This window comes from Mizuhopecten yessoensis, unplaced genomic scaffold, assembly GCF_002113885.1.
Source record: "Mizuhopecten yessoensis strain PY_sf001 unplaced genomic scaffold, ASM211388v2 scaffold10815, whole genome shotgun sequence".
NCBI lineage: Eukaryota > Metazoa > Mollusca > Bivalvia > Pectinida > Pectinidae > Mizuhopecten > Mizuhopecten yessoensis.
This window is the reverse complement of record NW_018408735.1, coordinates 235,344-252,259: the sequence shown is the minus strand read 5'-3', so window position 1 is coordinate 252,259 and position 16,916 is coordinate 235,344. Positions and strand designations below refer to the sequence as shown.

The following is a 16,916-nucleotide window of genomic DNA, read 5'->3' as shown; positions in this document are numbered from 1 at the left end:
ACTCTCAAACAACATCATAATCCAAGTACACTACAGTCTTCACTCTCAAATAACATCATAATTCAAATACACTACAGTCTAAACTCTCAAATAACATTATAATCCAAATACACTCCAGTCTAAACTCTCAAACAACATCATAATCCAAATACACTACAGTCTTCACTCTCAAACAACATCATAATCCAAGTACACTACAGTCTTCACTCTCAAATAACATCATAATCCAAATACACTACAGTCTTCACTCTCAAACAACATCATAATCCATATACACTCCAGTCTTCACTCTCAAACAACATCATAATCCAAGTACACTACAGTCTTCACTCTCAAATAACATCATAATCCAAGTACACTATAGTCTAAACTCTCAAATAACATCATAATCCAAGTACACTACAGTCTAAACTCTCAAACAACAACATAATCCATATACACTCCAGTCTAAACTCTCAAACAACATCATAATCCAAGTACACTACAGTCTTCACTCTCAAACAACATAATAATCCAAATACACTACAGTCTTCACTCTCAAACAACATCATAATCCAAGTACACTATAGTCTAAACTCTCAAATAATATCATAATCCAAATACACTACAGTCTAAACTCTCAAACAACATCATAATCCAAATACACTACAGTCTTCACTCTCAAACAACATCATAATCCAAATACACTACAGTCTTCACTCTCAAACAACATCATAATCCAAATACACTACAGTCTTCACTCTCAAACAACATCATAATCCAAATACACTACAGTCTTCACTCTCAAACAACATCATAATCCAAATACACTACAGTCTTCACTCTCAAACAACATCATAATCCAAATACACTACAGTCTTCACTCTCAAACAACATCATAATCCAAATACACTACAGTCTTCACTCTCAAACAACATCATAATCCAAATACACTACAGTCTTCACTCTCAAACAACATCATAATCCAAATACACTACAGTCTTCACTCTCAAACAACATCATAATCCAAATACACTACAGTCTTCACTCTCAAACAACATCATAATCCAAATACACTACAGTCTTCACTCTCAAACAACATCATAATCCAAATACACTACAGTCTTCACTCTCAAACAACATCATAATCCAAATACACTACAGTCTTCACTCTCAAACAACATCATAATCCAAATACACTACAGTCTTCACTCTCAAACAACATCATAATCCAAATACACTACAGTCTTCACTCTCAAACAACATCATAATCCAAATACACTACAGTCTTCACTCTCAAACAACATCATAATCCAAATACACTACAGTCTTCACTCTCAAACAACATCATAATCCAAATACACTACAGTCTTCACTCTCAAACAACATCATAATCCAAATACACTACAGTCTTCACTCTCAAACAACATCATAATCCAAATACACTACAGTCTTCACTCTCAAACAACATCATAATCCAAATACACTACAGTCTTCACTCTCAAACAACATCATAATCCAAATACACTACAGTCTTCACTCTCAAACAACATCATAATCCAAATACACTACAGTCTTCACTCTCAAACAACATCATAATCCAAATACACTACAGTCTTCACTCTCAAACAACATCATAATCCAAATACACTACAGTCTTCACTCTCAAACAACATCATAATCCAAATACACTACAGTCTTCACTCTCAAACAACATCATAATCCAAATACACTACAGTCTTCACTCTCAAACAACATCATAATCCAAATACACTACAGTCTTCACTCTCAAACAACATCATAATCCAAATACACTACAGTCTTCACTCTCAAACAACATCATAATCCAAATACACTACAGTCTTCACTCTCAAACAACATCATAATCCAAATACACTACAGTCTTCACTCTCAAACAACATCATAATCCAAATACACTACAGTCTTCACTCTCAAACAACATCATAATCCAAATACACTACAGTCTTCACTCTCAAACAACATCATAATCCAAATACACTACAGTCTTCACTCTCAAACAACATCATAATCCAAATACACTACAGTCTTCACTCTCAAACAACATCATAATCCAAATACACTACAGTCTTCACTCTCAAACAACATCATAATCCAAATACACTACAGTCTTCACTCTCAAACAACATCATAATCCAAATACACTACAGTCTTCACTCTCAAACAACATCATAATCCAAATACACTACAGTCTTCACTCTCAAACAACATCATAATCCAAATACACTACAGTCTTCACTCTCAAACAACATCATAATCCAAATACACTACAGTCTTCACTCTCAAACAACATCATAATCCAAATACACTACAGTCTTCACTCTCAAACAACATCATAATCCAAATACACTACAGTCTTCACTCTCAAACAACATCATAATCCAAATACACTACAGTCTTCACTCTCAAACAACATCATAATCCAAATACACTACAGTCTTCACTCTCAAACAACATCATAATCCAAATACACTACAGTCTTCACTCTCAAACAACATCATAATCCAAATACACTACAGTCTTCACTCTCAAACAACATCATAATCCAAATACACTACAGTCTTCACTCTCAAACAACATCATAATCCAAATACACTACAGTCTTCACTCTCAAACAACATCATAATCCAAATACACTACAGTCTTCACTCTCAAACAACATCATAATCCAAATACACTACAGTCTTCACTCTCAAACAACATCATAATCCAAATACACTACAGTCTTCACTCTCAAACAACATCATAATCCAAATACACTACAGTCTTCACTCTCAAACAACATCATAATCCAAATACACTACAGTCTTCACTCTCAAACAACATCATAATCCAAATACACTACAGTCTTCACTCTCAAACAACATCATAATCCAAATACACTACAGTCTTCACTCTCAAACAACATCATAATCCAAATACACTACAGTCTTCACTCTCAAACAACATCATAATCCAAATACACTACAGTCTTCACTCTCAAACAACATCATAATCCAAATACACTACAGTCTTCACTCTCAAACAACATCATAATCCAAATACACTACAGTCTTCACTCTCAAACAACATCATAATCCAAATACACTACAGTCTTCACTCTCAAACAACATCATAATCCAAATACACTACAGTCTTCACTCTCAAACAACATCATAATCCAAATACACTACAGTCTTCACTCTCAAACAACATCATAATCCAAATACACTACAGTCTTCACTCTCAAACAACATCATAATCCAAATACACTACAGTCTTCACTCTCAAACAACATCATAATCCAAATACACTACAGTCTTCACTCTCAAACAACATCATAATCCAAATACACTACAGTCTTCACTCTCAAACAACATCATAATCCAAATACACTACAGTCTTCACTCTCAAACAACATCATAATCCAAATACACTACAGTCTTCACTCTCAAACAACATCATAATCCAAATACACTACAGTCTTCACTCTCAAACAACATCATAATCCAAATACACTACAGTCTTCACTCTCAAACAACATCATAATCCAAATACACTACAGTCTTCACTCTCAAACAACATCATAATCCAAATACACTACAGTCTTCACTCTCAAACAACATCATAATCCAAATACACTACAGTCTTCACTCTCAAACAACATCATAATCCAAATACACTACAGTCTTCACTCTCAAACAACATCATAATCCAAATACACTACAGTCTTCACTCTCAAACAACATCATAATCCAAATACACTACAGTCTTCACTCTCAAACAACATCATAATCCAAATACACTACAGTCTTCACTCTCAAACAACATCATAATCCAAATACACTACAGTCTTCACTCTCAAACAACATCATAATCCAAATACACTACAGTCTTCACTCTCAAACAACATCATAATCCAAATACACTACAGTCTTCACTCTCAAACAACATCATAATCCAAATACACTACAGTCTTCACTCTCAAACAACATCATAATCCAAATACACTACAGTCTTCACTCTCAAACAACATCATAATCCAAATACACTACAGTCTTCACTCTCAAACAACATCATAATCCAAATACACTACAGTCTTCACTCTCAAACAACATCATAATCCAAATACACTACAGTCTTCACTCTCAAACAACATCATAATCCAAATACACTACAGTCTTCACTCTCAAACAACATCATAATCCAAATACACTACAGTCTTCACTCTCAAACAACATCATAATCCAAATACACTACAGTCTTCACTCTCAAACAACATCATAATCCAAATACACTACAGTCTTCACTCTCAAACAACATCATAATCCAAATACACTACAGTCTTCACTCTCAAACAACATCATAATCCAAATACACTACAGTCTTCACTCTCAAACAACATCATAATCCAAATACACTACAGTCTTCACTCTCAAACAACATCATAATCCAAATACACTACAGTCTTCACTCTCAAACAACATCATAATCCAAATACACTACAGTCTTCACTCTCAAACAACATCATAATCCAAATACACTACAGTCTTCACTCTCAAACAACATCATAATCCAAATACACTACAGTCTTCACTCTCAAACAACATCATAATCCAAATACACTACAGTCTTCACTCTCAAACAACATCATAATCCAAATACACTACAGTCTTCACTCTCAAACAACATCATAATCCAAATACACTACAGTCTTCACTCTCAAACAACATCATAATCCAAATACACTACAGTCTTCACTCTCAAACAACATCATAATCCAAATACACTACAGTCTTCACTCTCAAACAACATCATAATCCAAATACACTACAGTCTTCACTCTCAAACAACATCATAATCCAAATACACTACAGTCTTCACTCTCAAACAACATCATAATCCAAATACACTACAGTCTTCACTCTCAAACAACATCATAATCCAAATACACTACAGTCTTCACTCTCAAACAACATCATAATCCAAATACACTACAGTCTTCACTCTCAAACAACATCATAATCCAAATACACTACAGTCTAAACTCTCAAACAACATCATAATTCAAATACACTACAATCTTAGCTTTAGCTCTTAAACAACATAATAGATTTAGCAGTCTTAGCTCTCAAACAAATTTAGAATACTGAAATGATTTTTACTGTAGACAATATTTTTCGTAACATTGCTATTTTCACAATTATATGAATACAGTGAACCTACCACTTTGAAAACAGCAAATTAGAACATCACAGAAACTTCATTCTTATCTTTCAAATGCATAATGATTACAAAGTTAAAGCTCTACAATAGTTTACAGATGATGGGTATTTCACTCCTAGATCAGGTGTATATGGCCCTGGCTCTTCAGTTCCCTATTTACAGAAATCACAGCCACTACCTAGCCTACTGAACAACTCAGTGCCACAGAAATAAATGAAGTTAGCAGCAACACACTCCAACACAAACAGGTAAACACACTCCAACACAAACAGGTAAACTTGTGTTGTCACCTGATTAGGATGGGGCTTCTTCTTCTCTTTTACTCTTGTAGTTGTTTCCCCTGGCAACCTAGGCAACTTTGGTAAGGGAGGTAACAACCGACCCTTAGTAACCAAGAGGTGGCAATTAGATTGGTATAATGTCTGCATATGATTGCAAAATCAAAGGTAATGAAAATGTATAATGTTAATCAAAAGTAAATAAAAACACAATACTTAATTGATCAGCATAATTCTGAAAGTTTAATATCAAACTTTTCAAGTACATTCTTTCTTAAAAGTCTTCCAAATCTAAACTTTACCTGGTTTTCTTTGTAGTTTTTTTCCCTGAAGTTGTAGCCAAGCTGGGCGTAGAAGTTGTTTCCAAAGCTGTATACCTGCCCGTTGCTAAAGACAACCATTGAGTGTCTCCCTCCACAGGCCACACCCACCACCTCTGGACGCCCCGCCCTCTGGGTCAACTTGTTCTGTATCACCTGGAGACGGTCAGACACCACAGTATCTGGGGGCATACCCACCAACTCGATTCGTCTCGGCTCACAGCTACTTTCCATGTCCCAAGTTCCAAGTCTGGTTTCAGGGAAAAACATTGTCAATTGATAGAAATAAATATTATAAACAGAGATTGAGAACGGGAATTCTGATATTCAACTCAAGTTACTGATGTATATATCCTAACATGTTGGATTTAATTCAGTCAAGTTAAATTATCAAATCAACATGCATACCAAGCTCATGTTATACATATTGTTCCAGCACCTGCTTAGCCAAAGCATAAATATTTTGACAAATTTAATATAATACTTGCACCAAAATATTAAATGTACATAAAAATTGCTATATATTAGGTACAATTTACCATAATACTTCTAAAATGACACACCTTCTTTCATGGTGTATGACCCACTGACCGTTGTAGAGAACATAACTCAGGATTGCTCAGTCTGACCCAGTGATGGATGTCCCGTCCCCATGTTACCTTACACAGGAACAGACCCAGCCTATTAGTGTATTGATTTGAGACAAAGGTTTTAACAAGATCAGGTCTAACCTAACATTCCACTTCCCATTACGTCATTTGTTCCACATTGTGTTACCATATTTGTGCTGCATAATGGCTATATGTGGCATATATTTTGTCAGGAAGGTTTTTAAAAGTTGTCTTTCACCATTTTTGGTAGTGCTAATTAGATTTCGAGGAATAAAATGTTCATGGGTGAAATATGAAAAAAAAATAAAGTGTGAAATCAGCCTGGTTAAACTGAATAAGATACTAACAAATTGTCTCCCTTTCATGAATTATGTGCAATCAGTCATTCAATCAATTTTCTTTTCATATGTCTCCTATGTGTAATGTAATGGATTAATGGAAAGACATCACAAACCCATACTATGTCCCCTGAAAAGGGGAGACAATCATTCTGTACATATCATTTAGCCAGCCAAGTCAGTTGTAAAATATATTTTGCATGGATTTGATGACTTAATGTACCTAGTTTATTTGGTACTGTGATATAGTTACAGTTAGATGTGATCATAGACTGAGTAACTCTACCTGATGATAGTTCATTAAGGTAATAGGATCGTGTCACCATTTCTCAGTAGAATTTCTTCAAATTTTGTAGTTATATTGCTTTGGAGTAAAGAAAATGTTCTGCCACAAAAAAATAAAGGTTGTCAGAATTTTAAGTATTTTAAATAGAAATTTATGTAAAAAGGAGTGAATTTTGAAGAAAAAAATGAGACACAAGTTTTTGCAAAATAATGTCAATAAAAATGATAGTGCCATAGATTAGTATTGCATTAATGTATATCAATTTAATAAATGCTGAAATTGTGTAAAATAAATTATCTATAAACGATTAAAATTTGACATTTTATAATAAAACCATATACACATAGTAATTACATGTAAGAGTTATCTGTCCTGAAAAACTTCACAGTAGTGAAATAGGTAGCTGGTGTCCTGAAGTATAGAAAAATGGACACATGTGACTCATTGATAAAAAACAACTGAAGTAATGCCTGGATTGCTTTGAAATACTTTAATATTGAGAGAACACACTGTTCTGTCAATAATAAACACATAATATTCATCAGTTTAATATTAAACATTAGAATATGCGGAAATTGTGATTCTGTCGCCATACATTGGATTTTCAACTAGGGACGTACTTCCTATTTCCGTTTATCAATACACTCTTATGACCTTAATAGTTAGCTTGCTGATACATGTACATATAGCAAACTGTCTCCTATTATTTGATTGGCTGGTTTGGTATTTGATGGTCAACCTTAGCTAACCAGTTGGTGTATTGATATACATGTATATTTAGTTTAGCTAAGTTTACTAGCTTGTTTATTTGTTTTATAATGCTTACGTAACTAATGATACATCATTCATATCTTGTTAATGTAGTTACAATTCTAAACGTACACCAACACATGTGTCAATCTTCTTGTTCTTGTGTCCATATACCCGATGATCTAATACTGTAGAAATAGCCTTAAACCATCATAAAACATATGGATGTACTCTGTCTTTGACACAGACCCTAAAGTTCATTATCAGACAATACAAAGGCTTTCCAGTATGTCATTATTACTGTTAATTCGCCCCCAGTTCATCAGGATAATGTAAGAATTGTCACCAAACCGGTGGGAAAGTAGGTGCTCTCTGACCTAGCCCCCAATGATTAGTGACCCAGCCAGCAAGAAGTTGCTGACTCAAGTTTGGAAACATATGGTACATTGTATTGATGGCAAAGACCAGAAAGTTTTATGGATATTGTTGTAAAAAAAAAGTAATTGCATGTGTCTTCTCAACAGTTCAACCTTGGTGCCAGAAGATTAACTTAACATGGCCACAATGATCTAACAATGTCAGAGTAGGCCGTGTAGTGAGGACAGACAATGTAAGTTAGAGATGGTGTGGACAGGATGGAGTGGGTGCTAAACACACAGAGCCACACTGGCAACGCAAAGTCTTCCAGCTAACACCTGCCAGCATCACTTGACAAGGAAAAGAAATCACAAGTCACACATTGTGTTGGGGAAAGACAAAGAGAAGAGCAATCTAAGGTTTAATACATAATGTATAAGAACCCATCTCCTTCTGGGGTTACGCAAAGAATTGTTTTCAGTTAAGGTGTCAAATTGTGCATGGATAGGAGAGATTGGAGGCCCTAGCATGGCCAACAGGACTGACAGTGTTGGGAGTGGTGACACCGCATTACCCCGCGGGTCCCAAGAGGGGACACGTAGAGGACCTCCATACCAACAGCACAATCAAGCTGGATCAATTAATTTGATTGGGGCAGACAAGTGAAAACACCCGCCATTAGATTAGGGGGACTGGAATTGGATCTAGCTGCACAGTAGTGCAAGGACCGGGCTTCAGCTGGGCATATGTCACAGTTCTATTGGATTAGCCCTCTCACCTCTACCTAACCGTGTCTCTACTGATTTCCTCTCAATTAATCTGTGATTCGGGGGCTGGTAGCTCTGGGCCAGAGGTCCAGATCAATCAGGACACTGCTACACCAACATCTACCCATCCCTGTTGACTTCTGACCACACAGGTTCACCGCCGTCAATCATTGCAGGCGGGACGTAGTCTCCACATGCACACTTCACCGTTTATACCGCCTGCTCCGCAGAAATTCAATCACAGCGTAATGTAAAGTACAGAATCGTAACCTTTCTAAAACTTTGATGTTTCATGTACATTGGATTACATCGGTGTGAGGCTCTTGCATACGGGAGATCAATACGCTCAAACTTAATCAGGTCAGAAAAAAAGTTTCTACGAAAGCCATTGAATTTTTGTGACTCATGGAAGGAAATCTGATCATATTTTGAATATAATAATTTACAATTTCGGTTCCAATGTCACTATGCATTTCTTAGAGAAAATTTGTAATTTGATAACTGTAAAATGCATGACTCTTTTAAGTAAAATAGCACCACAAGGAATCAAATAATTCCTTCATGATGCCCTTATTGTCACATTACCTCAATTGCTTGCTCCAAGGTTACTTGTCACTAATAATTCATTGAAAGAGAGTGAAATAAAAAATTCAAAAGGTTTGTCCATGTTAATCTTAAGTATCACACTTAAGTATGCCGCAGCACTGCTTAATCTTTTTTTTTTTACATTGTTCTAGATTCTGAATTTAATCACAAGACTTTCAGGGGACATGGTACCTTACATGTTATATCTGTGATTACCTCCCTTAATATAATCAAATAACTCAATGCTACACAAGTGTTACCAATATATACACTACTCTATACCTATTAAACCTGTCATCAAAGAAAAAATTCAAAGGTAGGGTCAACACCTATGGAGATTTAACATTAGCATTGGCCCCCACATGGAATTTCAAAACAAGATAAATCCAAAAATGTATGGGCATAGGAAGCTTAAATCAGGAGCAGTTAGTTTCAGAATTCATTTGATGATAAATGGGACCTCATTGACTTGCACCTGTGTGGGTGTTAAAGGTGCAGTAATACAATTCGTCCTAGAGCATTTAAATGGCACAATAACTATAAAATCATATCATCATCGTGTGCAACGTATTTCAACTGTTATTTTGATACCCAATATTACACTATTTCAATAAAGAATTGTTCTTTTTATTTAAGAATTAAGCAGAAAAATATGTGAAATTTCATTTCTTATGAGAAATTTTCCATTTTTGACACGATAATTCATAAAGTTCTAAAACTAGTCTATTTTTCTTACTTGTTAAAAAGTTGGCTACCAATAATATCTTTCAGCATTAGGAACTTCAAAAAAATTGAAAAACGGTAAATTTGTTGTATACTACTTTTGGTTCAAAAAAAGAAAAACATAGCTTTCTTTCCACATTTCCTTTAACCTGTGTTTCTTCATGACTAAAGGTCATTGGGTGTTGATGTTTGGTAAGAAGATTGTTCAGGTAAATGAGTTTAAGTGTTGTTAATTTTGATGACCTTGACCTTTGTTCAAGGTCACAAAAACCAAATGTGCCGAAATATTTTTTTGTATGGGGAGTCAAACAAGGGTATCTTTCCTTGCTTTATTTATTTAGAGTTAACGATATAAAATAGTGTAGTATCCCTTCATATTTTGTTTAATGAATGGTCAAAAGGCTACAAAATTAATAACTAGAACTGTTTGCCAAAGATTAACTAAAACCTCCTCTCCTATATAAACCAGAACTGTAATCTAAAGGCTAACTAATTTATAGGCAAAGCATTGCAAATTAATCCATAGTCTCCCACCAGTAATTATGTATGTACATATGTCACTGAAATACTTCTTGTACTCCCTTCCTATGCCAAAACATACTTCCATACCACATCTTGTTAGCCTAGATGACCCACTTTTGCTGAAATCGTTCTAGTAGTTAATATAAGGAAGAGTTATCAAGACAAAGATTTTTAACAAAGGGCCATACCTCCTTAAAAGGGTCGAAATGAACAAATACTATCCTGATGCAAAACATTAGGGGGTAATTACCATATCTGTAAGCTTTCATGAAATTGGCCCAGAAGTTTAAGAGGCAGACAAAGTTTTTTTCAAGAAAAGGCCATAACTCCTTTTTAAAGGGTCGGAATGAAAACATACTTCTTGGATGCACAATGTCAGGGGGCAGTTACCATATCTGTAAACTTCCGTTGAAATTGGCCCCATAGGTTTGGAGGAGTTGTCTGGACAAGGATTTTCGACACAAGGCAATAACTTTGAGGGGGAAAAAGGTCAGAATGAAAATATAATACCTGGATGCACAACTTCAGGTGTCAGTTATCATATCTGGAAACTTTCGTTGAAATTGGTCCACTACTTTAGAATGAGTTGACGGATAGACGGATAGACAAGCTGATTCTAGTATACCCCAAACCCCCACCCCTAACTTCGTTGCGGGGGTATAATAAAGTGTATACTAGTTTTGTTATTAAGATTATTTTATTTATTTTTATATAATTGCATAGCTTTGTCTATAACACAATCTCAAACCTGNAGGTCATTGGGTGTTGATATTTGGTAAGAAGGTTGTTCATGTAAATAAGTTGTTAATTTTGATGACCTTGTCCTTTGTTCAAGGTCACAAAAACCAAATGTGCCAAAATATGTTTTTGTATGGGGAGTCAGACAAGGGTATCTTTCCTTGCTTTATTTATTTAGAGTTTAGAGGCTACAAAAATAATAACTAGAACTGTATGTCAAAGATTAACTAAAACCTCCGCTCCTATATAAACCAGAACTGTAATCTAAAGGCTAACTAAGGCAAAGCATTGCAAATTGATGCATAGTCTCCCACCAGTAATTATGTATGTATATATGTCACTGGCATACTTCTTGTACTCCCTCCCTATGCCAAAACATACTTTCAAACCACATCTTGTTAGCCTGGATGACCCACTTATGCTGAAATCGTTCTAGTAGTTAAGGAAGAGTTATCAAGACAAAGATTTTTAACAAAGGGCCATAACTCCTTAAAAGGGTCGAAATGAACAAATACTATCCTGATGCAAAACATTAGGGGGTAATTACCATATCTGTAAGCTTTCATAAAATTGGCCCAGAACTTTAAGAGGCAGACAAAGTTTTTTTCAAGAAAAGGCCATAACTCCTTTTTAAAGGGTCGGAATGAAAACATACTTCTTGGATGCACAATGTCAGGGGGCAGTTACCATATCTGTAAACTTCCGTTGAAATTGGCTCCATAGGTTTGGAGGAGTTGTCAGTACAAGTGTTTTTCAACAAAGGGCCATTACTCCGCAAAAAAATGGTCAGATTGAAAAAAGAATTCCTGGATGCACACCATCAGATGGTTGTTACCATACCCGGAAACATTCGTTGAAATTGACCCCTTAGTTTTGGAGGACATAGCCAGACAAGGATTTTCAACACAAGACAATAACTTTGAAGGAAAAAAAGGTCACAATGAAAAAGTAATACCTGGATGCACAACTTCAGGTGTCAGTTATCATATCTGGAAACTTTCGTTGAAATTGGTCCACTACTTTAGAATGAGTTGACAGATAGACTGATAGACAAGCTGATTCCAGTATACCCCCACCCCTAACTTCTTTGCGAGGGGTATAATAAAGTGTATACCACTAGTTTTGTTATTAAGATTATTTTATTTATTTTTAGATAATTGCATAGCTTTGTCTATTACACAATCTCAAACCTTAAGTAGTTCTCCAGAGGAAAGATTACTATGACAGAATACATACTCATGAGGTATTACTGCTGCACATAACTTGAAAACATGCCTAACATAATAAAGTGTTTTAGTATGATACAAAAACAGAAAATGTATCGGTATTTATCATAATAAACATTGATAGTCAAATCTTCAAGGTTATGTGAAAATGGGCATAGATCATGTTTGGCATGCTAAAAAAGTACTTTACCGGTTTTGATATCACATAGAAAAGATTCTGTAGACAGAATAGATAAATAGGAAGTTTTTAAAGAAGTTTAAAATATAGACTACCATTGTAACTATATAAAGGCAAGTTGACAATGTTAGTTTTATTTTAAATTTTGTGAAAATTTTGCATGTTTTACCAATTAAAAGTATCACTACGCTTACTTCATGTCTACCAATATGACATATTTAGTATCAAAATAACAGTAATTTTATTCACTACACACTAGCATTATTCATTTCAAAATTAACATTTGCCTGTGATATTTACCGGTCATTTTGTTAGGATACTCCACTGCGGTTATCAGTAACAATTATGAATAATCATTTATGCAGTTATTGATCATTTTTATGTATCTACATATGGCAAAGGAATAAAGGAAATCAGAGTGGGGGCCAAATGTTGACCCCACCTTTCACACAAAACATTGACATATTGCTTAATGTGAAACTAAATAAGAAAGTGATACATATAAAACCATGCCACCACTTCGATTAAGATACCATCTGTGTTTAGAGATCATTTTTAATGTTCTCCTCCATTGTACTATATAAAGGAACAACTTGTGACTTTCTCATGGACGCTCTTTGCATAGGTTTGGCTGTAACGTTATCAGTTAGAGTGCATCAACTAGATACAAAAAAAAGGTTTACCTCTAAACTTTTAACCAGCATTTCCAGGATATCATACACATGATTTACAATAGGGTGTTGTCAGGGTTGACCTTGGATAAAATGTTTATGCAATTTGAACTTCAAAATTTTCAATGTATGCAGAAACCACAATAATTGATTATTTACTGAAGATTTGGTTTAAGTAAAAAAAAGCATACAGCTTCCCTTATCAGCCAATATATGCTTTATTTCACCTATAGCCTAATGTTGACTGTGCTGATTAATATTATGCACAGCTAGTTTAAAAAACAACCTCAATGGTTTACAATTTACAGCCTAGATAAGATTTCACTTAAAAATTTGCACTTATTTGCCTTTTGACCTGGAAGTAAATGTCATTGTAACCTTGTTTTAATCTGGCTGATGTAGGTATCCTTGGGTTTCATCAAAATATCTTTTTATACTTATTCGACCTTTGACTGAACATCTAGATCTCTTGGGGACAGTAGATGTATACTTAAAGTTTTATCAAGATATTTTTGACGGTTTAAAGGTTACAGCCCAGAAAAGATTATATAAGTAGAACCAAAAGAACCATTTCCAGTACATTATGTTTCCCTTGATTTGAAGGGGAGACCTAGCAAGTGAACCCACAGGAAACTTCTAACACCCACCATTGAGAGATAATAAAATACTACTGGTATGTTGGTTCTTTTCCCTTAATTTTCTACTTGAACAAGCACAATGTCAGGTACCAAGGGGCTCCAGCAAACAAAGTTGATCATTAAAGGCCTTGTTTTATACTAGATTTTCCCATCCAAACTCCAAAAAGAACACGCACATTTAGGGATGAGGGGGATCATACCTACCAAGTTATATCATGATCCCTGTAATATTTTCTAAAAATGGTATTTTTTACATGCAATTTCAATACAAAATCCAATATAGCCTAGGTACCATTTCATTTTTTTATTTCACCTGAAGTTATAGCAGGCACAACAAGGGACCTAGGGGATCAGGTATACTCTGTTCCATCATGATTCCATTAGGAGATCCAAAACAAACTTGACTGGCAATATCCAAGATGGCTGACTGGCAGCCATTTTGTTTTTTTCTGACCCATCTAAATGTAAACCATGCACAACAAGGGCAAGCAAAATAAAAAAAATAAAAAAAAATTCATCATGATGCCTTTATAATTTACAAGAAATAGCAGTAATAAACTTAACATGCAATATCCAAACAAATTAGAGATGGCCTGGTGGTCATTTTGTTTTTCTGATCCCACAAAATTTAAATCACGCACAACTACAGACAAAGGGGATCACACATATCAACTTTCATTATGATCCTTTTGTACTTTCCAAGAAATAGTGGGACAAAACTTTATGTGCAATAGTGGGAAATGGATGGCTTTGGGAAATACATTTACAAGTCTTCAACAAGGTGCCAATATCCCTTACTGCTGAACTACAGACTCAATTTATAGAGACATGCAGGCAGATATGAGATACTTCACCTTCCCATGATGCACCAGCATACAAACTTTGATCACAGGTGAACAAATGAGGGTGATAACTAGTTAGACTATCTAAGTTAATACCTTTCCGTTCATGAAGAGCACGGTATACTGGAAAACTTTCGTCCATACATATAATCGCCCCTTGCTGATAAAATCCATGTTGCCAAGTATTAATTTCGCCATTCACATGTAATTACTATAGAGGGTATGTTGTGCACTAATAATCGCTGTCATCATATATTCGCCTTCATTTGGGAGAGCGATAATGGCGAAAGATAATCTGCGGCAAATATTTACCAGTGTGCAGTATTTGATTTTATGACATCTGAAAGTTTTTAAAATATTTAGCAAATTTTGCCACTATGGGAACCCGTCCATCAAGTCCTGGGTGAGAAAGGGACACATTATTCACGATTTTGGTTTGTCATTGGCCATGGATGCCTCTTGCAAAATTTTATTGAAACTATAGTGTTTTTGAGAAAAAGTTTCAGTCCGGTGATCTAAAAATACCTGCATCAGAGCTACAATGGGACTGGATTACCTTAAATAGGCACAAATACTGAATCACTAATAAGTTGTATGCTTTAATCATAGATTCCCCCAACTTCTTTTACTCCGTTTTGTCATCATTTTACCAAAACATACCCACAAGACACCAAACCATGTCTAATGAAATCACTGGAAGGATACATTTTGGATGCCAATAGGAATATACTGCCGTTATACATGCATAAAATTTTATGCATTTTTCATAATTTGGAAACAAGTAAAAGAAGGAGACAAGAAACTCTCCAACCCGCATTGTTCAAGTGCTAATGATGGCGGCCTGTCAGAGGCTAAGACCCTGGGTTAGTAGGGATCAGAACTCTGTGTTCCGTCACATCTGTTTCCATACAAATGTGTAAGCTACTGGAAAGACAGAGTCTGGGGTCTGGTATACCAGCCATCGTCCAGGATTAGAGGGCATGCCACCAATCACATCCCTGACTCCATAGCTGTGATGGCCTGACCCTTGTATTCCTGGCGTTATATCTGTAATAGCCTGACCCTCTGAACGGTGAGGTTGTCATCCTAGTCACCGACAGGTCCACCTTACTGATACAAGTGTCTGACAAAGTCAATACATATCGATGTTATATAACAAGTTGAGCTATTTATATATAAACATGTTATTCCCTTAGCCTGCAGGATTGCAATGCACTTTGAATTTAGTCAGAACATCCTTAATGGATAATTGATACAAAACTAAACATCTTGGCTTTAAATAATACAACATTTCAAAGAAATTAAACTACCTTTGTTAATATGCTGCAAACAGAAACTGTCATATGGAATGCTCTTCCAACAGACAGGTACACCCTCAGAATTCTGGGTACATGGAGAGGCATGGCTGTGACATCATGCTCACCAAATCCCCCAAAGTGGAAAGAAACGTAACAATCGAGGCTGGGAAGTTAAGGAAGGCAGAAGGATGGAGATGATAGAGATTATAGCAGGAACACATCAAGGAAACAGTAATTATAGCTCCTGTACAGACCCAATCAGTTTTTGACATGCAAATATTACATTGTTAACCTTGGGGTCACCTCTGTGATGCCATCTCACCCTCTGACGAGGAGCAATTCTGCCAGGGTGACACTTCTATTGACTCCAGATCAATATCCTGTCCTTCCCAATCACAACCTGATCACATGTCTCACCATATCATAATCATAGCAACGCCATGGTAACGCTATTACACCGACATCCATCTATCATAATACAAACATATAGACAAGATGTAACTAAATTAATGACCGCTGGTATCACCACAGCTTTCATCTCATCCCTACACAACACCCTCATGAA

General features: G+C 35.4%; 1 protein-coding gene across 10 annotated transcripts in view; it reads right to left on the bottom strand.

The window, feature by feature from the left end:
- LOC110462625 overlaps positions 1–16,916 on the bottom strand; it is a 143,377-nt gene that overhangs the window by 81,408 nt on the left and 45,053 nt on the right. For all 10 annotated transcript variants that reach the window (XR_002464304.1, XM_021516670.1, XM_021516669.1 and 7 more), the window contains exon 5: positions 5,804–6,071. Coding sequence is in view for 9 of the 10 variants with exons in the window: in XM_021516670.1 (XP_021372345.1) it covers positions 5,804–6,071 (268 nt within the window). In the remaining variant the exon portion in view is untranslated. The remainder of the gene's footprint in view (positions 1–5,803; positions 6,072–16,916) is intronic.